General features: G+C 50.7%; 1 protein-coding gene across 2 annotated transcripts in view; it reads left to right on the top strand.

Moving 5' to 3' along the window:
• DNAJC11 (DnaJ heat shock protein family (Hsp40) member C11) overlaps window positions 1-25,437 on the top strand; it is a 51,313-nt gene that overhangs the window by 14,294 nt on the left and 11,582 nt on the right. For both annotated transcript variants that reach the window (XM_024554177.3, XM_045190459.2), the window contains exons 2-6: window positions 6,138-6,267; window positions 8,509-8,582; window positions 14,133-14,234; window positions 24,155-24,283; window positions 24,954-25,076. In XM_024554177.3, coding sequence (XP_024409945.2) covers window positions 6,138-6,267; window positions 8,509-8,582; window positions 14,133-14,234; window positions 24,155-24,283; window positions 24,954-25,076 — 558 coding nt within the window. The remainder of the gene's footprint in view (window positions 1-6,137; window positions 6,268-8,508; window positions 8,583-14,132; window positions 14,235-24,154; window positions 24,284-24,953; window positions 25,077-25,437) is intronic.

The following is a 25,437-nucleotide window of genomic DNA, read 5'->3' as shown; positions in this document are numbered from 1 at the left end:
GCTTTGGGTGTTTTTTTTCCTAGTTTCTTAACTTGCAAGGTTAGGTTGTTGCTTGGAGATCCTTCTTGATTTTTACTGTGAATGTTCGTAGCGGTCGGCCTCCCCCTTAGCACTGTGGTCTCTGCATCCACTAAGTTGTGGTCTGTTCTGCTTATTTTCATTTGTCTCTCAGTATTTTCTAGTTTTCCTTGTGATTTCTCTGAGCCATTGGTTGTTTAAAATGTGTTTCATTTCCATAAATTTGTGCATTGTCTGGTTTTCTTTCTGCTGCTGGTTTCTGACTGCATCCCTCTGTACTTAGAGAAGCTGCCTTGTGTATCTGCATTTTTAAACCTGTTGAGACTTAATTTGTGGCTTAGCATATGGTCTCTCCTGGAGAATGTTCACATGCACTTAAAAAGACTCTGTGTTCTCTTGTGGGGTAGAGTGTTTTAGACACATAATATCTGTTAGATCCAGTCGATGTGTGGTTCAAGCGTCTGACTTGTCACCATCACTGAGAGTGGGGCACTGAAGTCTCCAGCTACGCATCCCGCCCTTCGGTCTGTCGATTTTTGCTTCGTTCATTTTGATGGTCTGTCATTGGATCCTTCTGTCTTCTCGCTGTATTGAGCCTTCTGTTTACACATCATGCCCTTTCTGTCCGGTCACGTTTCTGATGCAAAGTCTACTTTGTCTGACAGCAGCATAGGCACCCCTGCTCTTTGCCGGTTACCAGCAGTGTCTGTCTTCAGCCTTTCACCTTCAGCCTGTTTCTGGTTTCAGTCTGAAGCAGATCTCTGTAGCCAGCATATAGTTGGGCTTTTTTTTTTTCTTATCCATTCTGCCAGGTCTGCCTTTTGATTGAAGAATCTAATCCATTTAAAGTAATTTAAAGCATTTAAAGTAATTAATAAGATGGTCTTATTTCTGCCACTTTGCTATTTGTCTTCAGTGTGCTTTGTAGCTTTTTGTCCCTCCTTTCCCTCATTACTGTCCTTTGTGTGCAGCTGATTTCTTGTAGCAAGACGCTTTAATTCCCTCCTCATTTCCTTTCACGTATATTTTATAACCATTTTCTTTGTGGCTGCATTTACATCCTGAAGTTGTAACGCTCTGATTTGAGTTTATACCAGCTTCACTAGAGTAGCGTTCAAACTCCGCCCTGTCCTTCTCTTCTTGTCGTAGATGCTGGGATTCCGATTGGATTGCACTGACTCTTTCATCACTTTGGGAAATTTTGACATCTCAAAAATACCAAACCTTCTGGTGCACAAAGACGGTTTCTCTCTCCATCCTTCCCGGTCCTCTTTCACTTCTGTCCGTGGTTTGCAGCGCGCCGGCTCTGCGCGTGCTTGTTAAATTTCGTCCTGCCTAGTGCGTGCGCGTGGATGGTGCTCCGACGCTATTGTCTTTTTACATTTCCGGTTTTGTGTTGAGGTTTGCACCTTAGCCGTCTGTCCCACGACCTTGCTAAAATTACTTAGTAGCTGTTTTGTAGATTCTTTATGATTTTTGAAATAGATGACGTCTGCAACTACAATTCTACTTTCCATTCTGTATGCCTTTTTACTTTTTGTGTGCCTTATTGTGGAAATTTCGTTTTTACGTAGTATCGCAAACAGTCCAACAATTTTAACAGACCCCTAACCACTAAGCTCCACAATCAGCTCACAGAGGACCTTTTCATTTAGGAATTTATGATCTGCATAGGTTGAATTTATATTTACTTTTTATTGAAAATATAACCAGAGGACTAAGATGAAACTCTTCATACTTAAATCATGATACATCTCTTAATTTTATTATAGAATTTAGAAGTGTGTAACTTTAGGTATCATTTTTAATGATAGCACATTTTGAAATGATAATAGGTATTTTTATGATAATGATAGAGTTTATCACTTAGGAAATACTGAGCCAGTGACCTTGGCTATTCAGTAATGATGAAAGGCGCAGTCTAACCTTTTATTGAATGTGATATTTATTAAAAATGAAACTTCTCATCTCTAGTACTTAATCAATAGCACATTAAGCCATTTATTACTGTGATTAAAGAAGGCCTTGCAGACTGGATATTCTTCCTCGTCATCTAGTTTAATTTTATTTTTTTATTCTATTGAATTTATTGGGGTGACATTGGTTAATAATATTATACAGGGTTTCAGGTGTACAATTCTGTAATATATCATCTCTGTATTGTACTGTGTATTCACCACCCCAAGTCAAGTCTCCTTCCATCACCATTTACTTCCTCTTTGTCTAGTTTAATTTTTTAATAATCAGGAAGTAGCCATTTAACCCAGGTCCATCAAATCCATCTAATCCTGCACTTGTAACTGTGATGAGGTTCTGGAAGGAACCATTAACATTTGCAGAAAAAAAACAGTTTGTAGTGGTTCTTCAGGAAGGAACAAGCCCCTTTTACAGTTCTCATAGTTAGCCCTGCCTTGCAAAGGTGTATTTTGTTTGTCATTAGTTAACGGTTATTTATTTGTTTAAAACAATGGGGTTTGGTGTATTGTGAAGGGGGCAAACAGTGTGTTGTATAATTGACGTTGGCAGGGAAAGAAAACTATGGTAGGAAAAAGAAAGGAACCGCAGGCGGGAGTGCTGAGGCCCATCTCTTCTGTGGAGTTGCATCTTCACCAACGTAGAACGCACCTGGAGAACAGGGTGCATGCCGCGAGGATGCAGCTCAGTGCATTGTCGCCAGCGGGGACTGCCACGTGGGTGGATGTTCCTGCTTCCCTTGCACCAGGGCGGCCCTCTCTGAACGGTTCCAGGTTCGGTGTGCGCGCTGCCAGAGGAATGTCGGAATTGGAATGTGAGGAGATAGCAGCAAAGTGGTTAAATCCCCACTGCGTGCAAGGCCCAGCGAAGCCCTCATACATACACTCCCCTGTTTACTCTTTGCAGACCTCGGGAAGAGGGGTTCTGCTGTACATAGGGCCAGGAGAAGAAGCCGGAGGGAGGGTTTTCTGCTGAACATCAGTCACTGTATGAAGCACCGTGCGGTCATCCCCCGGCGGTTGTCACTGGCCCCTTTGCCCACAAGAGAGCCCAGGGTCAGGAAGCTCCATTGCCTGAGTCACACAGCTTGGAAGTGGCCGATCCAGTCTCCACCCACAGGACACTGGACTGACTCCAAAATCTGTGTTCCTGACCCCTAAACGCAGAGCGAATCACACAAGTGACCACGTGGGGATAGAGGAGGTGGCAGTCGGCTAGGAATTAGTCGGTAGTGTGATTCCCGACGGCCACACCAAAGAGAGGGCAGGAGAGTGAGGTTAGAGCCTGAGTGGACGGGCATCCACCTCGCTCCTGGAGGCAAGCGATGCACAGCAAGGGCCTTGACCTTCTTCCAGTGAAGAAGTCGTGGAAGCCTTCAGGAGCTGCTGGTCTGCAACACCAGTACGTGCGGATGAGCCTAAGTCTAAAACAGCAGCGACGGCCTCCGTGTCTGGGGTGAAGCATAAGCCGAGTGGCGCAGGTCCAGCTGTTTCTTTTCTGAGTAACAGTCGTGTGAAGGCAGGCAGGCTCTGCAAGGTCACCCCCCCAACCACCTACCCCTCAGATGGAGAAACCAGCCCGAGGCACCGGGCCTCCCCACGCCGCTCCTCGGCGGCACCGTGACAAGCTTTCCGTTCCCATTCATTGTCTTCCTCTTGGAATTCTTCAGAACACCTTGTGGAAAACCTCTGATGAACCTGCACAGGCTGCCTGGTTTTCTCACATCTGAATAAGTTAGTACATTATAAAATATTTAAGTGACACCCCAAAAACCGTACAAAAACGTAAAGCTTTACCTTTTTCTTAAGATTTTATTTATTTATTTTCAGACAGAGGAGGAGGGAGAGGAACGTCAATGTGTGGTTACCTCTCACCCACCCCTACTGGGGACCTGGCCTGCAGCCCAGGCATGTGCCCTACACTGGGATTCGAACCAGCGACCTTTTCATTCATAGGCCCGTGCTCAATCCACTGAGCTGTGCCAACAAGGGCAAGTTTTACCTTTATTTAAAAAATTATTATTTATTTTTTTTAGAGAGGGGAAGGGAAGGAGAAAGAGGGAGAGAAATATCAATGTGTGGTTGCCTCTTGCTTGCCCCCTACTGGGGACCTGGCCCACAACCCAGGCATGTGCCCTGACTAGGAATTGAACCTGGGACCCTTAGGTTCACAGGCCGGCACTCAATCCACTGAGCCACACCAGCCAGGGCAATTTTGCCTTTTTTCACTAGTGAAAAAACTCATTAGTCCTGGAATTGGAAGATATTGAGAAATTATAGAAAAACATAATTTACCATTTTCCTTCACAACCTTGATCCCTTGCCTGACTGTGTCCCTGTGACTACCCTCTTGTGGACATGTGTCCCAGGACGTGGTCCCAGAGCACCGCCCACCCCTGGCTTCCTCACTGACCGTCTGCCCAGGGGCTGGTTTTCCAGGTCCCTGCAACATGTTGTCAGTGACCCCGAAATGTGCTTCTGTTGTTAAAATGGTGGGGTTGCCTCCCCAAATAAAATGTTTTCTACTTGACAAATCCTCTGGATGGGGCTGGTCATTCAGCACCACCTCTCATAGACCAGAATGGTTCCTGAGACTGATATGAAATCAGACACACTCTTCCCAAAAACAGACGTCGGGCCAGCCAGAGGGATGGGACCGTGTGCCTGGCCTGTGAGCAAGTCTTTCTGAGAGCACCTCAGTGGCCGTGAAGCGGGCTGAGTAGAACGAGGACTTCTGTCGTCACTCTCCTCCTCCCTCTCGAACATTGTCCTCTTCATCCCCTGGACTCTTAGTGTTGCATCTTCCCCCTCACACTGACTGCTCAGGAGAGCTGGAGGGCTGTGGGGGTTGGGATGGGGCCTTGTGGGCGGGGCTTTGTTTTGCCTGCCTTGGTCACCGGCAAGCAGTGTCCGTGGTGTTGTGGCTGAGACAAATTCACATGGACTACCAAGTCCTATGGAGGAAAAGGGACAGCAGGGCCACTCTCTCGAGAGGAAAGTGCCTGCACCTTTGCCTTGACAGGCTTTTATTGGCTTAATTTGCAGAGAAATACAGGGCGTGTACGGAAAGCTCATCATCACTGTCAGGCAGTAATAATCAAATAGATAACATTCAAAGAACTCTGAGGGCTTATTCTGAGTCAGGATCAGATAGCTAAAGGACCATAAACCTTTGGGGAAACAAACTCTTTCCATGCTTGGACCCTTATCAGAAAACTGAGGGCATTCTTAGCAAAGCAGGTTTCACAGGATTTTATGCATTCTTTCTCAGGCCTGATCGCCCCGGGGAACCCACCCTTTCCAGCACAGGGCCGCACCCACCTCCAGCATTGTTTCAGGCTTAGGTCCAGCTGGGGAAGTAAGATAGCCAAGAGATTAGGAGACTTCTTGCAGACTGAATGAGGACTCAGGCCATGTCAAAGCTGAGGGGCGAGGGTCCATCACCCCCTTTCTCCATAGACCCCAAGTTCTTCCCTGAGGGCCCTCTCATACATGCCTGTCTTAGGTTGTCCCTCCCTTGAGGAATCTTACCTGTCATTGGCTAACCAGTCATGCACTGGGTTCCCAACATTTACCTAGAGGGTGGTGAAGCCCTTTCACCTGCTTTGTGTGATGCCCTGCAGAGCTCCAGGCCGAGTTAGACGTGCATGTTGGCGTTACAGTTTTACTGATTTGCCTTTGACTTTTAAGGATGGGTGTTCACTGAGCTTCCTTTGACAGGAGACTGACGGAACATGTGGCGTTTCTGTGTGCTGGTGTGTAGCTTTCCCTTGCAAACAGAGTCCCCGTGGAGAACACGAAGGCAGGACTGACTGCACATCACTTAGGTTCTGGAGTAAGCGGCATCCACGAGCTTTTCCGCATCAGCCCAGACCCCACTGAACCAGGGTAGAGAGACACAGCTTTCGTTCCTTCTGGAAGCAGCCCGGCCCCGTGAAACACGCCTGCCATTGATGCGCATAACTGACCACTTGATTAACAGTGGGAAAGAAGGCTTCTTGGCGTGAAGCATAACTTCCTTGTGTCCTGTGGGAGACAGCAGGCACGTTGGAGACGGCTCGCGGGTCCCGGTTTCTGGGCTGCACATGATGATGATGAAGTTTAAGGAGCATCGATTGCTCTCTAACTGGGTTTCTCTCTCCACAGGCCTCTTCGGAAGAGCTGAAAGCCGCCTACCGGAGGCTGTGCATGCTGTACCACCCCGACAAGCACAGAGACCCCGAGCTCAAATCCCAAGCGGAGCGGCTGTTTAACCTTGTTCACCAGGCTTATGAAGGTCAGTGGGAGGCCTGGGCTTTGTAGAAAGGCCCCGGTAGCAGGCATTCGATTTTTAGGAGACTTGATTTGTAGAGAATAACGAAAGAGAGTCCTTAGAGGTGTATAAAAGAGGTGGTTAGTTTAGTCCTTTTTACTGACAGGGTCCTTTGAAAGAGAAGTATTTTCTCTGGAAATCAATACGTGTCTGGTCAGCAGACAGCGAGGGCTCAGGTGAGGTCACAGAGCGGGGGCTGAACTGCGGGGGGGGGGGTACTAGAGTTTTAAATCGTTGGCTGGTTCCTTCTAAAGGGAGCTCTTAGAGGTAAAAGGCTGATCATTACAGACAAACTTGCTTTGTTCTGTTTTTTTTGTGAGAAGATAGAAGAACATTTTTTTGTCTGAAAGTGATTTTATTGGCTCTGTAGTGTTCAGTTAAGGAAAGGTTCTAACAAAGAAAGAAAAGGATGTTAAGGTTAACAGGAAATAAAATCAGGTAATTCAGGTTTTTATACTTATATCTTATGGATTTCAAAAAACTATTCTGTTAAGACTTAGATTTTATTTATCTAATTTTAGAGGGGAAGGGAGGGAGAGAAGCATCAGTGTGTGAGACAAACATCCATCAGTTGGTTCTCGCATGCCGGTAACCCAGGCCTGTGCCAACTGGGAATTGAACCGGGAACCCTTCAGGTCGCAGGCCAGCGCTCAGTCCACTGAGCCACACAGCCAGGGCTCAGAAAGACTGTTTTGGGATGTATTTGTTTATAAAGTATTAAAGTCATCAACAGTTAGAGTTTCCGTTGGTGATGATAAAAAGTTCTGGAAATGGTGATGGTTACACGACATCGGTAAGACTTACTGCCACCGAGCTGTGCGCCTGACGTGATGACAAGGCTCAGTTCTCTGTGTGCACATATCTCCACCGTTGGAGGGAAACAAGTCTTCAAAATAGTAAGCCACTCTGAGAATGTGTGCCAAATGAAATAAGTTGTTTATTCCAGAGCCATTTGGTGATTTGCTCCTTAACTAGACCAAAAATTAGATAATGTGTTTACAAAATGAAGACTTCTCATTGTTGACATAAAACATATGCTCTACTTCACTATATAGTTTTACCAGAAAGTTAGATTTCAATGACCAGTGACACTTGGGCTGTGGCTTATGATATCCGTGCAGTCAGCATTGTGTCTTTCCCGAAGTCAACTCTGCTGAGCCACTTCTGTGGTGGTCCTGACCACAGCCTGCCTGGTCCTTCACGGGACGCAGTCGTCCAAATGGCCCCCCGCATCCATTTCCCCTTTGTCTGAATTACCCGCATTACCGGTGTGTGTGCTGTCGGAGACCTGGGGAGGAGTTAGCGGGGAAGGCCCTCCCCCTCCTTGTGTCAGTGCTGCAGGGCTGGCCTGGCCCGGGGCTCAGCCTGGAGGGGGATGGACGTGACGCACTGAAGACAGACTCCTGGTCGGGTCCGGGAGACTAACTCCGGAAGTGCAGCACCCCCGTTTCCACGGGGTCAGCATTGCTTTCTTCCCCGTTAGATAGACTTGTTTGCATGGTTTTTTAATTAGACCTAAAAACGTATGGGGCGTGTCAGGGGAGCAAAGATTCAAAGGTCTCAGGCTGGAATTGGCAGAGCAGGTGAGAAAGTTAATGACTCTGGGCTTCGCTGGCGTTTAATTTTGGCTTGGACCTCCTGTGCACAGCGCTCGGCCGTACTGAAAAGTCTTCTTCTGATGTTCTGTAGGTGATGTGCCGACGTCAAAGTGACAGGTCTTTGTCTTTTTTAAGTGATTTGCCAGTAAAGAGGAGAGGCATAAAGACAAAACCAGACATCTTAGGAGAAAGTGAGACTCTACAGGGTAGAGAATAAATCAGAGTCTTCGAGTATCAGAAACCTGCCCCTAGTTTGACACTACACTTCTTTAGAACTGGGATTAACTCTTTCATGCCAGGGGACTCTATAGACTGTGGCAGAAACTTACTAAGTTCTTTTAAAAACTCCTGTCCTTTAGTGACACAAGGCGCACCTCCCAGTTCAGAGTTCCTCAGACACGAAACTCTGACGTTTCTCCCCTGTGGGGGCCTTTAAAGGCGTCGTAGCTTGGGTCGGAACGCAGTGAGGAGGAAGGACATGTAGGGAATGAAGAGCCTCTCTCCGGGAGGGCAGGTGGTGGACGGGGTGGGGCCAGCCTGGGGGCACCGCTGTCGGGACTGCAGGTGAGTCTTGTACTCTCTCAACGTGTCCGATTTCCATCGGCAGTGCTCAGTGACCCGCAGACCCGGGCCATCTACGACATCTATGGGAAGAGAGGACTGGAAATGGAAGGATGGGAGGTAAGAGAGAGCGTGTGTCTGCTGTCCCAGGAAGGTCACCAAACACCTTCAAACAGCCACCCCAGACCCCCACCCCGCGATGGCATCTGTGGGAGTATGCAAAGACAGTGGCATCCCCTCCTCACCTAGATTTTGGTTTAAGAGGTTGAGGTCTGGGCCTGGGCAAGTCACTTGTCCACCGTGTCCTCTGCTTCCTCACCTGCCAAGAGAAAAGGAAGAGGGAGGGTAGACCCTTCAGGAATTCTAACTCTAGGGAGCAGGATAGGGTCTGCAAGGGTGCTGTCCCGTCTCCCACCCGCCTCGCCTCTGTGCCTCTCCCCCTCGTGGTAACTGCGTCCTGGAGGCATTGATGTTGTAAAGTGCTCTGCTTGTGAGTGACATGCAGGCAGAGGGCGGCTGGGGACCAGTGGGTGCACTTGTCTGTGGCGGCCCTTCCGGCTGTGACGTGCCGCAGTACCGGAGCGCTGTCAAGTGCGAGGAAGACACAGCGGTGTGGGGAGAGCGTGCAGGGAGCGGGCAGCCCCAGACAGCCCCGCGCTGTGCAAACAATCCCAAAAACTCAGGAGCTTCGTTTTCTTGTATTCTGCTGTGGATGGCCTTACGGCGTGTTACTCTCTGAAAAATGGAGGTGAACGTTAGTTGTGAAACTCCAAGTTGCTATAACATACAAGTTACTTGATTTCATTAAAGAAACTCAGTCCTGATGCCTAAGAAATTTGGGGCAACTGTTAACATCACGTTGACTGCCCTTGAGTTATTTTTCATCGTCGTGTAAGATCTCCCTTGAAGTCCTTTTGGTATTTCATCTCCAGCCTGTGTGCCTGTGTCTTCTGGTTCTAGCGTGAAAACCTCCTAAAGGCCTCCCGATGAAAAGACAAGCAAAACGGGGCTCTCGTCCTCTTTCCGCTGCTGCCTAACGGCGGCCTGTGGGCCACGTTTGATCCGTAGCCATGTTTTGGTTGCCCACTTAGATGAATTGCAGTTGCTGATATTTAAAGCAACTGCATAAAAATCCAGTCTTCTGACTCCTCTTTGAAAATCACAAGATCTGCCCTGGCTGGTGTGGCTGGTGTGGAGTGGATTGAGCGCCGGCCTGCAAACCAGAGGGTCGCCAGTTTGGTTCCCAGTCAGGGCACATGCCTGGGTTGCAGGCCAGGTTCCCAGTGAGGGACATGTGAGAGGCAACCACACACTGATGTTTCTCTCCCTATCTTTCTCCCTCCCTTACCCTCTCTCTCTAAAAGTAAATAAAATCTTCTTAAAATTTTTTAAAAATCACAAGATCTGGTGACACTGTATCTGAATTCCCCTATGAGACAGCAGTGAACTCAGTCTGTGGCAACTCTGCCCATTCCTGCTGCCCAGCTGGTCCTGTGTCGTCGTTCCCCTCCCCCCCCCCATCCGCCCACCCCCCTGCACTCTCTCGCCTGGCCCTGCACTCCCCACATGCCCCACCCGGCTCCAGCAGGCACTTAGTCTGCAGCCTTTGGCTCGATGGGAGTAGCAGGGCCTCTTGTCACATGAGTGCATCATAGCTCAGTGGCAAGTCTAATAGCCTAGCATGCTCACCCAAAAAGAGAACAAAATCCTGTTGTGTACCCTGAGTCTGCTCACAGCGCGGTGGCGGTCACGCAGTGTGCAGGCGGTCACAGGTGGGCCTGGATAAGCTGCTGCGTTCAAAGTAAACTGCTATAAGGAAATCGAGTTCCTGTCCATCTGAACTGGCTTTTTTAGGGAGGAAGCTAGGCCTTCACTGAAGATAAAAATGCCTGCCAGGAAGGCTGTGAAGACACTTCCCCAGGCGTCAGGCAGAGAGGCCCCAGGGCCCAACAGGCGGCAGGGAAGTGGGGCCCGGTGTGCATGCTGCCAGGGGCGAGTCTCACTGAGCTCCAGCATGGTTTCTGGAGCGACATCGTCCTTGTTCCTTCAAGCACCTCCTCCAGCTGGCGGCTTGTGTAGTGTAATAGGAGGACGGCCTCTCCACCTCTTCGGAGCTCCCACCCGATTTAGCACAGTCTGTTCGTCTGAGTGCACCGGTGGTCTGTGAAGGGTGGGGGGCCCTATGAACACCGAGTGTCGAGTGTCGGAGGTGCCAGACCACCTGCCTGCAGCCACCCCGCCCGTCCCAGCACTGGCTTGCCCCTTCCTATCAGTGGACGCTGGAGATGAAGTGGCGCTTTTTCAGACCGTGAAATATTGGCCCTGTTTTCGGTCTTTTTTTAACCTTCAGGAGACTGTCATTCCCTGGCAGGATTCCAAAGGAACGAGAGGCAACCATTTCCCAGCTTGTAAAACAAGCCATGTTAGCGCTGGAAGTTGGTTCACGGAGTTTGTGCAGATACCACATTGACAATGAAGCTGTCTCTTCTACAGAGCGGCAGGAGCCCAGCTTTGAGCTGAGCATGCTCCGACAGGGCAGAATCACCAGGCCGGCAGGTGGGGTGGAAGCCCATGACTCCCATAGCACGCTCAGATGTAGGACAGCAGCTGGAGGAGCAGCCCTGGCCTGCATCCCCCGCAGGTGTCTGTGGCCCTTTGCCCGTGTTCATCTTCCCTGTGACTCTGACATTGGCCTGCTCACGTGCTCACGGTCATGAGAACAGAGACCCTCGTGGATTAGAGGAGGCTGGGGAGACGTGATGACCGAATGCAGCCTGGATCCTAGATTGGATTCTGGAACTTCAAAGGAAAGTCAGTGGGAAACCTGAAATCCAGAAAGCCCGGGTCCAGTTCGTGGTAACGTGCCTGCTGGTGGTTCCACAGATCTGAGAGCTCGTCTGTGGTTTTGTGAGGTAACAACGGGAAGGGCACATGGGAGCTCTCCGTGCTCTCTTGCGGCTGTTCTGAGCTCTAAATAATTGTATGAGTATATCTAGAAGTTGCCCGGCGAAAACAGACGACACCGCAGGCTTCGTGGTGTGATGCCCCTCATTTACAGCAGGGTCCGAAGGTGGCACAGCTGTCCTGGGGTGGCCTGGGGGCCTGGCTCCCATCCCCCCTCCTGCACACCTCCTCGCTTTCAGAAGCCTCCCCTGCTCTTCCACCAGGCCAGTCCGTCTTCCCGGCCAGCACAGGGATAGCTGGTGCATGGGCAGGGCGAGCGGCACAGGTGTGTAGATTCCAGGGCGGCATTTGATGCACTGCTGATGGAAAACACGGAATGTGTGGGATGCAGTGTAGGATGCTGTGTTCCTGGGTGCTTACATCTGAGGGTGACCGAGAGGGAACACAGACAACTTGCCGCTGGCTTAGCCCCCTCCCGTGCTCCGTCAGAAGGCTCTGGGTGGAGAAGGAAGCAAGTCACCGGGCTAGAAATGAAATGATTTAACAGCTTGACAACATTCACCTCTGCAGCTTATCACAGTGTGGCAGAGAGTCATTTGCAGCTATTAATTCAGTTGGTCAAGGTCAGGCAGCTAGAATTCCTGCAGAAAGATCGCGCTCTGCTCTGGCCTCTGAGGCCTGATGCTTTCCAGTCTTTGAATTCCTGGAACTTACAAATCTGTTTGCTTGTTTGTTCGTTTGCTTTTAATCAGTATGGAGCATATTCATGGAGTCTGTGTCACTGACTAAGCAAACTTGCCTAGATCTGCATCCTCAACACTAGTGTCCTGCTGCCTAGACTGTTCTGCATGGCACCTGCCCTGCAGGTAGAGGGCGGTCCGAGACCGCGGGCCCTGCAGGGGAAAGCGCTCCCCGCGCAGACCCTCCTTGTCCTTAGTAATGAGTGGCGGGTGGCCACTGACTGGGCCCCGAATGCACTGTGCTTCCGCAGTCGTGGCTCCGCCAGATTGGGGGTGAGGAGGCACAAACAAGTTTTAAAGGGTTTTAAATCATTTTTTCTTGGCCTTTCTCGATCTTCAAGGTAAAATGGAACCGTTGGTTACATTTCTGTAAAACACTTCTATTTCTCTTTCCTTTTGATGAAGGGTGAGGCTGAAAATTGAGAAGATAATGCAAAGTTTGCCAAACTGCACCTTGCCTTTTGCCCAAGCGGGGGTAACTCGGAGAAGCAAAAGTGCCGTGGGCGGGGGCGCAGCCCTCTGGCCTGTAAGCCCCAGAGGAGCAGGCGCCCCTCGCAGCCCGGCCGATGCGTGTGGCTCTGTGGGGCCACGGAGCAGGCGCCCCTCGGCGTGGTGGCCGTTCACTTGTCCTCAGGCAACTGCACCAGTGTTTTCATTTGAAAACTTCCTTTGCAAGAACTGCCTCCCACTGTTCATTAGTGGGCGGTTCATACAGGTTGTTAGAGGGGGCTTTCTGTGCACGCCCGGCCAGCAGCCGTGCACGCGTTTCTCGGAAATGGCCTTAACTAGGCCGGTTCTTGTGTTTATTTTTCCGTGTTGTGCATAGTAAAATCCAGTTGCACAAAGCCTGTAACGTGACCCCGTTGTTGAAGTATGTACACAGACACACTGGCATGTATACTGCACACGCCTACAAGGTTCCTAGGAAGATCCACGAAAACCTAAGTGTTACCTGTGAGGGGGGAGAGGGTGGTGCTGGAGCAGTTTTCACTTGGTGTCCTTCTGTGCTGTTTCGATTTTTTTGCTAAAAGCATGTATTTTAAAAAATAATTTTTAAACTGCCGCTTTCCAAGATAGCTTTTTCTCATGTCACCCACCTTTTTAGATGTTCTCTGAGCAGCCTCTCGGGCGCCCTGCGTTTCCCCCACCAATGCAGGGACATGCTGTGTGGTCTTTTCCCCTCGCCTCCATCCCGTGCCTTCGATCCCAAGTGTTCCGCTCCCACCCTCTGCGCAGCGCAGCGCAGCGCACGGGCCACAGGGCTCAGGGCCCTTAGGAAGCACTCGGCCCAGTTTCCTCTTTCACAGATGTGGCATCCGAGGTCCCTGGTGGCCTTTCCCTGTCCCTTCGAAATCTCAGCTAGATTGTCTTCCTGGTGAGCCAGGAACAGGCAGCATGAGACACCTTGTTCTCGCGTGGACTTGGCGTCCTTGTGCGCCCCTGGGTGTCCGTCTTATCGAGGTCTGCTCTTCGCTGCCCAAGCACTGCTTACACTCAGCTGTAACTGCTGCTGTCCTCTGAGGTTCTTACCTTATTGGAGGGGGAAGAGTCCCATCGTCGAAAAGCACCCAGACCTGATGGCTTGATTCCTTGGTCCAAGAGCTCAGGGGCCTCTGTGACAGCCCAGCATGCTGGGGCGCGGTGGCAGCTTTGCCTTTGTCCTGATATTGAATGCTTGTTATCTGGAACTCGTGAGGAAATTTAAACTGTGTGACTTAAGGTGATGTTTTCTTTGTAAGATTCCTGCAGCTTCAGAGACAAGTTACTAAAATGAAGGGAATCGGGGTTAAGGCTCTCTGGAGACCATAACCTTGGGAATGGCTGGGGCACAGACCTAAGTGGCTATGCCAGGGAACCTCGCCTTGCCTGGCCAGGGTCTGGGGCTCTCTGGTGCAGAACTCACCCCAGTGTTTTGACATCTCGAGTCCTGGGCACCATGCACATACCCAGTTAACGCCGTCAGCTCCGGGTGTGTATTCCTTGCTTCCCGTCCTTAACTGTGCTCTCCCCTCCGTTTTGCCCCCAGGTTGTGGAAAGGAGGAGAACTCCAGCCGAGATCAGAGAAGAGTTTGAGCGGCTGCAGAGGGAGCGGGAAGAGAGGAGACTGCAGCAGCGAACCAATCCCAAGGTAAGCCACCAGGCTGCCCCACTGCGGCAAGGTTGTCTTCCGTACGGGAAGGCCGGTCAGACTCACAAGGTGCTGGTGGTGTCAGAACACAGTCACGTGGAAAACTGAACCAATCCCATGGTTTTCCCAGAAGCCAAGGAGACTCAACGCAGGCTCGCTCTCAGACGTTTTCCCCAGGTCATCCAGCCCAGAGCCTTGCCGTGTGCAGATCTGTTCTAGGACAGTGTCGTGAAGGGACAGCCCCCCACGCACACACTGAGGCAACAGGACTCCTTGCACTAGTCAGGGAGAGCTGGGTAATGCAGAGGGTTTGGGACATTTCCAAACTGCATCAAGCAGGGATCCAGGCTCAACATCCCAGGACAGCGGTGCCACGCACACCAGCCACAGGCTGTTTCGGCAATGGTGAGGTGACGCTCTTTAACTCGGTCAAGTCCTCGATGGAGTTTAGGTCTGTAATCAATGACGCTCCTGAGTCTGGAAGTTACTTTTCAGTCCTGCAAGTGATATCTTTTTGCTTTAATTTGTTGGGGAAGCAAATTGTTCTGAGCGCATGCCCCAGCCCTGTGGCAGATAGGCTGTCTCGGTGTCTGAGGTGCCAACTGCACTGCGTGGCTAATTAAACGCAGCCTGGTGTTTAATCAGGGGACTCAGCAGCCGGGCTCTGTCAGTGTGGCCAGGCTGGCCTAACAGGCAGCCTGAAAATCTTCTAAAAGATTTTTGGTTTTAAATTTTCAGAGACTGGAGAAGGCAGGGCAAAAGAGAGGGAGAGAAACATTGGTCGGTTGCCTCTAGCACACCCTCAGCTGGGGACCTGGCCTGCATCCAAGGCATGTGCCCTGACTGGGAATCGAACCTGTGGCCTTTCGGTTCACAGGCTGGCACTCAGTCTTCTGCACCACACCAGCCAGGGTTGAAAATTTTCTAACGAAAAGAACAGGTGCTAGCTTACAGCTGAGAAACATGATAATACGAACTTCTGATCAAACACGTTCTAGAAAGTGGAAGACCCCCTCACAGCATTTAGAGGACTGGATATTTAGAAAGCCCCTGTCTGTTTGAATCTTACATCTCAGAGTCTGTCTGTGCACGCCGGCACGTCTCCTTCCCACCCGCCCTCCCCTTCAACAGATGATGGCTTCAGCAGTGCGCAGTTGTCTTTCGGTCAGATGGAGGTGGAGAAGTGAATCACTGACTGAACCCACTCAGGGAGTAGGCGATAATTAGCGTTGAAAATCTCCAAGGCACCCTGAACTCTAGTGGGTTCCCTCCTTGGCTTTCCCAGCTGGTGCTGGGGCAGGTCTGGCTTGAAAGGTCAGCACTGGCAGGTAGAGGTGAGGGTGGAGGAGATGGGCATGAGCCTGGCCGGAGCAGGCTGTGGCTCTGGTGCCTTTGCCGTTCTGGCTGGAGTGTTGCTGTGTTTGGAGCAGCAAAGGGGAAAAGAGCATCGCAGTAGCCCGAGCTGGTGGCCGAAGCGGCCGTCTGGGTGTGCGCAGTGATCGTCATGGGGACTCCATGGAAGTGTGTCTCCGGGTCGTGTTCTGTGCAGTGGGGGAGCACGGCTGTGACCATTCCACACAAACTTGCGAGATGGGGTAAAACCCCAGTACTTTGTCCTTCCACAGACTGCTTCCAAATAAGTACGACGCTCCATAGCCAGAAACACTGAGTGACAACCAGATGTTGGCTCTGCGGCATTTTGAGGAGAGTGTTTGAACCGGACCTTTTATTCCATTTCTGAGTGTTTTGCTTTTCAAGGTGAGCAGAGAGATTGAGCATGTTCTTATCCTGAGGAGAAAAGGGTGTTCTCCTCTTTTAAGAAGGCCGCAGGGAGGAGGACCCTTGTGGACACTGTCGGGCTCAGCACTGGCCTGTCCCCCAAGCACCCAGAAAGGATCGCAGCTCATGGGGATCGGCAGATAAGATACCGCTTGTGATACTGCCGTCTGAAATCGGGGCGGATATGCCTCTCCATCTTCATCAACAGGAGATCGTCGGCAGGGGGTTTCAGGGGTTTCCGTGTGTGTCAGGGAAAATCGTAGGTTAGGAAGTCTGGCTTGGGCACAGACCAGACCATTTGACTGACATACAGTTTCTCATTTATAAAGTGAGAATTTAAGTCCTGACTACCATACCAAGTTGTTAAGTGGTGGAAAAAAATAGGAAGTAGATATTAAATTATTAGAGAAAGGCGAGCCTGCTAGATAAATGCAAAGTGGTACCAGACGCAGGTGGGGCTCAGATCTGTCCCAGTGCCTCATTCAGCGCCGCGCGGGCAGTTCCGTGGCCGGGTGGCTGGGTGTAGATAGGGTCTGTCGGTTGGGACTTTCAGAAGCCCTCTGACAACGCCATCAGCCTTCTTCTGTGGCCGAGGCCCCGTGCTGGGTCGGCATGGCCAGCCACCTGTAAGTCTTGACTTGTGTGAAATGAACTCTGCATGGCACTGTGGGGCCCAGAAGGGATGAGTGTAAGACACATGCTGGTTCACACACACGTGTGCACGTGCACACCGGAGGCAGTGAGGGAGAGCTTTCCGGTTGGAGTCACGGGCCCTCGGTTGGGATTCAGGCCCCGCCCTCCAGTTCTGTGCACTGGGGCAGGCACTCCCCCAGCCTGCAATCAGTTTCCCGCTTTGTGAAGTGGGAGGTTTGCTGTGAGGCCCACAGCTTGGGGTCAAAAGACCCCAGGTCTTTAGTTTAAATGCCTCTGATTTCTGCCTTTGTTGTGTGGGAGTAAATTCCTATGTATTTCCTGCTGGAAAGGGGTCCTAGGGTCTCCAGGACCGTCCACACTGAGCCGGTGGGGGGTGGCAATTTTGGCTGGAAAGATGCACAGTTCCTCCACACCCTCCACGACTGTGCGCCCAGAATCCGTCCAGACTGCCCTGGCCTTCCTCCCTGTCTCCAAGATCTCTGTTTTTTTGGTTTAATCCATCTGCAGTTCTTCCTTTTGGAGACAGAGGTGGTGCAATAGGGTGGCTCGGTGCCGTCTTCATTCACACTGATTATTTCAGTTCCTTCTCTGGTAATGAATGACCAGGAATCATAGCTCACGGTGGACGGCAGCCGCTTGGAGAGTCCTTGGAGACCAGGAGGTCCCCGGCGGACTTGTGGGACCTTGTTGCTGCCTGTCCAATGAATTCATTCAGAGCCCATGTGAGGCAGAGCCTTTCGTTGAGGGTTATTTGAGGGGGCTTGATCATCTGTCTCTGAGGGTATAGCCTGCTTTCTTTTTTGAGCCTGTTATGTAACAGTTTCATGGCGATTGTCACAGCATTTCCTGGAGCATCCCATCACCCTCTGCCATTGAAGAGGTTGACATAAACTCCCTGGCAAGACCGCCTTTCTGATTTTAGAGAGGCCATCTGATCAGCGTGGTTCCTGTAATAGCTTAAAAACACAATTCAGCATTATTAGGAAAAAATTAAATGATGTATCAAGGAAGTCATCTAACCATAAAAACATTTTTTAATCCCAAAATGTCTTCATAAAGATGTATGAGCACATTACTGAGTTACTGCTAAAGGATTTGCTTCGGTTGCCATGGCTAATGATTAGGGCCATCCGAACGAGCCTGTGGTTGTGACCTCAGACTGCCCCATGGAAACGATGCTGACATCATAACCTGACCTGACTTGGCCGACCGGGTCGTCGTGCGGAGGAGCAGCCGTTTGAACCCACACGCTCTCTGTGCTCTGTGGCAGGAAGGGCCGTGTCCCGAACTCAGTGATGGGCTGCTGCTGAAGTGGAGGGGACTGGGTGGTTGTCATATGAGGGCAGGGGCTCACAGCTGGGCACGCGCTGGTGCATAAAGTGCAGGGGCCTCTGGGGGGACGGAAGGCAGCCAGCGGGCCGCAGAAGGCACCACCGAGAAGGACTGTTCACCCCATGCTGTCAGCACCGTCACCTGCGAGCGAGGTGTCAGAACTGAAGGCTGCCTCACACAGAGGGAGACATGGGGGCCCCTGGACGGGTGGTGGCTGGGGCCGAGTTGCTTTGAGAAACCCCTGGAAGTTGGAGTTGGGTCCTCCAGAACTCTGGGGAGTGCGGTTCCGACTCGGATCTCAGAAGGAGTCAGTGGAGACAGTCTCACAGGTGCCACCATGGGTTCGTCAGCCGTAACACAGAGATTGAGGTCCCCATTGCCTGTCAACGCCACGGCCTCTCGGTGGAGTTTTCAGTAGCAAGTAGCTGCTATTGAGATCACGTGTGACAGAAATGCCTCGCATTGTCCTTATGACCACATAATGGAACATAAATACAGAAATGGTTCAGAATCGAATGTTCCTGACCGAAGAAGTGATTCTACTCAAAGAGGGGGGATTAACGCATCAGCTTCCACCTGGGGGAGCTCCTCATCTGGGGACAGGGGCTCTAATTCGGCATGCTCAGAATTTCTGAGTGAAGTCAGAAAAGATGTGCTTGTCACACTGACGGCAGCCCAAGGCAGAGGGACAAAACCAAGGTTCCAAGGTCCCTGTGAACCAGAGTGGAAGGGATGGATAAATGCAGAGAGGGGAGGCAGGAAGCAGCGGTGCGGTCAGCAACGAGTGGGGACTGGCAGGGAGGAGACCCAGGCGGACTCCTGGGCCTCCTGGAAAGCGCGCTTTTGTCTCCCTCCTCACCGGCAGACTTCCAGGAGTGTCCTCGCTGCATGGAAAGGGCCTGTGCAGGACTCACCGGCACTGCTCTTCCTCCATCTGAGCGCAGGACTGGGCGCCTCAGAGCAAGGGCAGCCACTGGGACCTGCCGCCTGTTTGTGTGCAGCCCATGAGCTAAGAGTGGTTCTTGCTACATTTTTAGTGGTTGTTAAGAAATCAAAAGGAGGGTAGTATTTTGTGACGCCCCAGAACAATCTGCACCTCAGCTTTCCGTGTCCATAAATAAAGTCTCATTAGAGCCCCGCAGAGCTGGCTCGTTGTGTGTTTAGTACCTGTGGCGTTTCGCACACAGACGCAGAGTCGAGCAGTTTCAGCAGTAGTTGCCCGCCGGGCCCTTTGCAGAGGAGTTTGACAGTCCCGCTCTAGGAGAGAAAGGTAGAAGAACGTGCTCACAGCAGGGGAAAACAAAAGGCTTTAAAAGTTTCGTGGTTTAGGACTTGACGACAGAGGTTACGCAAAAGTACTTTCCTCGGTAAACGCACTTTATTTGGAAAATGTGACTTGATAACAATCATCAAAGGACATGAGCATTTTATTAGAAGTTGTTGGGGGAAACCTAACCCATTAATGTATCCAGTGTTAGAATTCAGTTTATCTTTTTCTTTATCTTTTTCCATATTGTTTTTGATCCTCTATGAAAATTCAGATCTGGCTTCAGTTCCCCTCAAGGGTGTGACTTCTCTTCATGTAAAAGTAGATTATCTTGAAACAGAAAACGTACTGTAAGTTGCCGCCGGACCCCTCTTTGGTGTACAGAGAAGAACTGTTTGCTTCTGGTGCTGCGACCAGGCCGATTTCAAAGGGTATTTACTTGAAATGGAAGAAGAGCAGAAGGCAGCCGTCCAAACCACTCTCGGAAATATTAAAAGACATGTCCTTGTCCACTCAGAGAGACCGGACCAGCCCTTCTCGGGGGCAGTTGGCCCCTCTGCTCCCCGACTGCCCCGGGCCAGTTAGTCCCTCGCAGACGCGAGCCAGCACCAAAGGCTGCCGAGTCCCAGAAGCCAGCGGCTCGTCAGGGTGCTTGGTTGGGTGGGTCTCGTCTAAAGGAAGGGTGGGATGGTTGGAAAGTGACGGCTCGAGCGATATTTGTAAACTTCTCGAGGCTACTCCACCCTCTGTAAAAATCTGTTGATGTCAGTACAGAGTTAATGTAAACATTTATCATTTTCAAAGTTTCTTCAATGAGGAAAGGAAAGGAAAGAAAACCCTGTTTTACATTCTGTACAGTTTAGTCCACACAGTTAGACAAATGCTAAAAGATACAAGTGTGGGAAGAGCCACCATTACTTGCATATGACATGATTGCCTGTCTTAAAGAACCAACTGAAAACTCAGGACCAATGGGGTGAACGAGGCGGCCAGTTGCAAAAAGCATGTACAGCAGTCAGAAGCTCTGCCATGGGGGCCTCGGTGACTGTGGAGTGGCCTCTTTGGACCGCTTTCCTCCTAGCTCAGCACAGCAGCCAGAGTGGGCCTGCAACACACAGGTCACACAGGTCACTCTGCTCGAAAGCTCCGATGGCCTTGCCATCATCAGTTGTGAGCCAGCGCATCCTCAGAGTGGCCTGTAGACAAGGTGACCATGTAACTCACCATCCAAACCAGGACATTTTGAGAGCAAAAGAGGGTGCTTAAAATAATTAAAATTATATAATTTTTAGACTGTTTATCGGCCAACACTGGTTTTATTATATTGAAGGACCTATAAGAAGGTTTATGCAAAACTGTTGTCAGGCCCTGGCTGGGTAGCTCAGCTGGTTAGACCGTTGTCCCAATGCTCCAAGGTTGCAGGTTCAATCTCCAGTCAGGGCACATACAAGCATCAACCGGTGGATATATCATTAAGTGGAACAACACATCAGTGTTTCTCTCTATATATATCTCTGTGTTCTTCTCCCCCTTCCTCTCTGTGAAATCAATAAATACTGTTTTCAAAAATAAAATATTTCTTAGGCTGCACATCTTTTTGTGTTCAGAATCAGCTCGTGAAAATTACTTGGTTACTGTGCACATACAAGAAGATTTGCTCGGTGTAACACCCACAGCTTTGCTTTCCCTAGGAGGCTGCCACAGCTTGTTGTGACCCAGCACCCATCATGGCACTGGAGCTAGTTCGAGGGTGTCCTGACCCCTGGGTCCTTGGCTCAGTGAAAACACTTTGCCGTGACACCGCACCTCACCACAGCCGGAGTTTGTGTGTCACCACAAGCCAGGCTCACGTTCAGTGTGGCGCTTTCCGACCAGGCTGATCGCAGCCTGTCACCCTCGACAAATCCAGGGGGTGTCATCCTAGCTGGTGCTCCATTTGGAGCCTCTGGCTGGCGCCGATGGAGCCCTGGCATCCCTGGCCCACGGTCGGGAGAGCCTCCTGCTCACAGGACCCGCACCCAACGGCTCTTGCTTTATCTTTCCTTGGGCGCTGCAGACCTCAGAATGGACACGTGCGTGAAATTAACAGAGGAACTACCATTTGATGTAAATGAAGTAATTTCTACAGTTAGGTGCAAATACACCACAGTGCTGCTCACTTTAGGTGTGTGCTCTTAAAAGAACAACTGACTATTGAAGAAGGTGCTAGAACGTCTTCAGCAAGTCTACGACTTCATTTTCAACCCTGGCCAGGTGGCTCAGTTGGTTAAAGCGTCGTCCCAATGCACCAAGGTTGCAGGTTTAATCCTTGGTCAGGGCACACACGAGAAGCAGCCAATGAGTGTGTAAATAAGTGGAACAACAAATTGATGTTTCTCTCCCTTCCTTTTTCTCTCTAAAAAGACTTGGTTTTCATGTGTTTGCAGTTAGCACTACAGATGGTCAGTGCTGAAAAACATTCAAAGTTACAAAAGTTCATTAACTTTCTCGGGGAATGAAAATTTAGTACCTTTTATTTTTAACCTACAGTATGTTTAATCTCATTACTGCCTAAAGAGTTCGTCAAAAAAGAAAGCATTGGTCGCATCGCCCCCCCCCCCCCCCCCCCCCCCCCCGAAAAACAGGCCCTGTAGGTTCTTCAGTAGTCGCCAGATTTGGCCCACTGTTGGTTTTTTGTGTGACCTGTGAGCCAAGGATGTTTCTCAAATTTTTAAATGCTTGAAAACAAAAGAATAGTAATGTTTTGAGAAGTGAAAAGTATATGAAAATCAGATTTCAGGATCAGTGAATGAGGTTGTGTTGGGACGCAGGCCCGGTCACTTACCGGGTAGGCTGGCTACTTTCCCTCCAACAGCAAGGTCAAGTTGCACCAGAAACTATATGACTCACGACACCTGAAGAACGTTTTATTTTTTATTTATTGATCTGAGAGAGAGACAAACATTGATGTGTCGCTCCACTTACTGATACATTCATTGGTTGCTTCTGGTGTGGGCCCTGAACGGAGATTGAACCTGCAACCTTGGCGTGTCGGGATGATGCTCTGACCCACTGAGCTCCCTGACCCGGGCTAGAATCTTTACTGTGGCCCCACAGAGTACTGCCACCCTGGTGTGCACATTCGATGACAAAACAGTGGCGAGGGTGTTGGGACGGCTCTCATGCGTTCTCCAGGGCTGGCCCCCCTCTGGTTCCCACATGTGTTCTCATCCCCCTTGAGCTCCCCATGGATGTGGCTGACTGGTGGCTGGACAGCTTTATACACGTCACGGGCCAAGGCACTGGCCACCCGGGTGCCTGATGTGCCAAATGGGCAGCAGCATCTAATTCCTCTTCTTCCACCAACAGACTGGCAGGGGTTAGCTGTGCGGAGCCCCTGGACCACCAGCCACCTGCGTGTGGGTCCTAGGATGGGAGGGGCTGCACATTTCACCTGGAAAGAGATGGGAGAAGAGTGACAGGCAGTCCTTGTCATCTCCTAAAATCACCAAGCATCTCACACAGCATCAGATGGGATCAGATGCTAGAGGTACAAGGTGAAGGCCACTCTGCAAAAGCCACTCTGGCTTCTCAGTCTAAGGCACCTGTTGACCATATCTTTGATGGTGACAATAATAATACTTTGTTTAAAAATGCAAATCTGGCCCTGGCTGGTATGACTTAGTCGATTGAGCATAGGCTGTGAAGAAAAGGGTCGCCGGTTTGATTCCCAGTCAGAGCACGTGCCTGGGTTGCAGGCCAGGTCCCCAGTGAGGGCCATGTGAGAGGCAACAATACACTGAGATGTTTCTTTCCCTCTTTCTCCCTCCCTTCCCCTCTCTCTAAAAATAAATAAAATTAAAACCTTTAAAAAAAGGTTTTCTAAAAAGTGGAAATCTGGTATTATTGCTCTACCAGCCTAAACAAGAGGGTTAACTGGTATTATCCCCAAAACCTTCCCCACGTGCGACACCCCCTCCGAGTTCATCATCGGCCTCCTCCCTCTGCTCCAGCCCCATTGGCCTGCTCACAGCTCTGGATACCCGCAGGCTCATCCCTCGTTCCCCTCGCATCTGTTCACGTGCCCCTTCTGCGGGAGAAACAACCTCCCGAGCTCCTTGGGGGGGAGGGGGTAGAGGTGTTCTGTTGTGAGTTCGGAAGTGGTCTCACAAATGCAGACTAATCTGTGAAGTTCACTGTGGCTTCAAGTGGGCACCATTTATACTGCATGTGAATTAAATCCTGTTTTTAAAAACAGGCTGCAGAAAACGTAATAAAAATATGTGCGGTCATGGTTTTACATGTGATATTAAGATACACACCATTTGAACAGTCTTAAGAAAATAATAAACATTGATTTTTCTGAGTAAGGCGTATTTTTATCAGTCAGCAAAATTTTAACTTAGTAATTCTTAAGAATATTGGGTTCTGTTTCTCAAAACTCAATTCTCAAATTAATTTTAGCAGGTGGAACAATTTTTTAATCTCCCAATTGTTCATAATTTATTTTGTTTGCATTTCTTTGCCTTAGAAAGCATTTTTATGTTTTAGACAGCTTTAAGGTACTTCTGTGTTGTAAGAGTATTTACAGGAAAATGTTTAATCTGTGCAGCTAGTTTTGAGGTGGTTTATACGTTTATGGGTTAAAACTGGAGACCATCTGTTTAGAGCCATGAAATGGGTCTCGTTCGCCGTGCCCTTCGCCGCCAGCGTGACGGATTTTCAGACTCAAGGTCAGTGGCGCTCTGCAGTGGCTTGGTCTGAACCGTGACCTTCGTGCTCTGTGGGCTCCTGGCGGAGCCCTGCCTGTACCCAGCGGCCCCGCCCACTGCGGCGTGCGGGGAGCCCTCTCACTGCACAGCGCCCTCCGCTGGTGCTGACTGCTTGTTTCTCCCCCCCCCCCCCCCAGGGGACCATCAGCGTTGGCATTGATGCCACCGACCTCTTTGATCGCTATGAGGAGGAGTACGAAGATGTGCCTGGAAGCAGCTTTCCGCAGATTGAAATTAACAAGATGCACATATCGCAGTCCATCGAGGTATGTACAGTACGCAGGCGCCCGCTGACGGCGGTGGGCCAGGGCCGCGAGGCACAGCACTGAGTGCAGCTGGGAGAAGGGCATGTGCTCAGGGTCTCTCCCATCTGTATTTGGGAAAGGGTGCATGCAGCAAGCCCGTGAGAAGAGAGCCCCCGGCACAACCTGTGGGTCACTGCTTTGCCCGGCGTTAGCAGCAGGAGTGCCGGGGCAGGGGCTTAGCTTCCAGAGCCCGGACGTGGTAATGCCAGGCCACTCCGCTGAGGGTCACAGTGGGCCCCTGCCCCCTCAACTTGTTTATTCTCTAGTGCCTCCTCCCTGGGCCTGAGGCCCTAGCGCAGTCAGCCCAGGCACGGGAAGGCCCATAGTGAAGTTGCCGTGCAGATGAATGCAGTTGGCACATGAAGAACCGGCACTTGGCCCTGTTGTTTCTCCTGGGTTTTTGAAATTTTGCAATTGAGGCTCTTACAAAACATGACCTTGGTGGCCATGTGCTGCTCAAATGGCGAAGTATGGGAGAGGGGAAGCCATCGAGGTGACTCTGCTTCCCAGCTCCCTTGACTGCAGAATCGCCTGCACTTTGGGCCTTGCTCTTTTGGTTTGTTCATTGGGCCACTGTTCTTGGCACTTCCTGTTGCTTTGACTCGTGTTACCAGCAAATGTCTTTTCCTAGGCACCCTTGACAGCTACGGACACGGCCATCCTGTCGGGAAGCCTCTCCACCCAGAACGGGAATGGCGGGGGCTCCATCAACTTCGCGCTTAGACGGGTCACCTCCGCGAAGGGGTGGGGCGAGGTGAGAACGTCAGCTGGCGGCTGTGCCATCCGTCGCAAAGCCTTGTTCTGGGACACTGACACTCCAAGGGCCAACCCTCAAAACACGTAACAGGGTGCCGGGTGTCAAACTTCACAGGTTAACCCCCCCGAGAGAAACATGCCTCACATCCAAGAGCTCCCCGCAGCCTGCCCCACAGCTCGGGGTCAGGGTAGAGCCACAGAATGTCTCCAGAGGTGCCGGCCTCCAGAAATCTGCCTCTGGAAACTCGGCAAGAGCCGAGAAGGCGCTCCATTTCCCTAGACAATTCAGAAGGCAGCACCCTGGTCTGGGTGCCCTGGTCCACTGATTGGTGGCCACTTCACAGCCAGTTCTGCCGAGC

The sequence above is a fragment of the Desmodus rotundus genome, chromosome 3, assembly GCF_022682495.2.
Source record: "Desmodus rotundus isolate HL8 chromosome 3, HLdesRot8A.1, whole genome shotgun sequence".
Lineage (NCBI taxonomy): Eukaryota > Metazoa > Chordata > Mammalia > Chiroptera > Phyllostomidae > Desmodus > Desmodus rotundus.
Note: the sequence above shows the minus strand (reverse complement) of the source record. Positions and strands in the feature narration are given on the sequence as shown.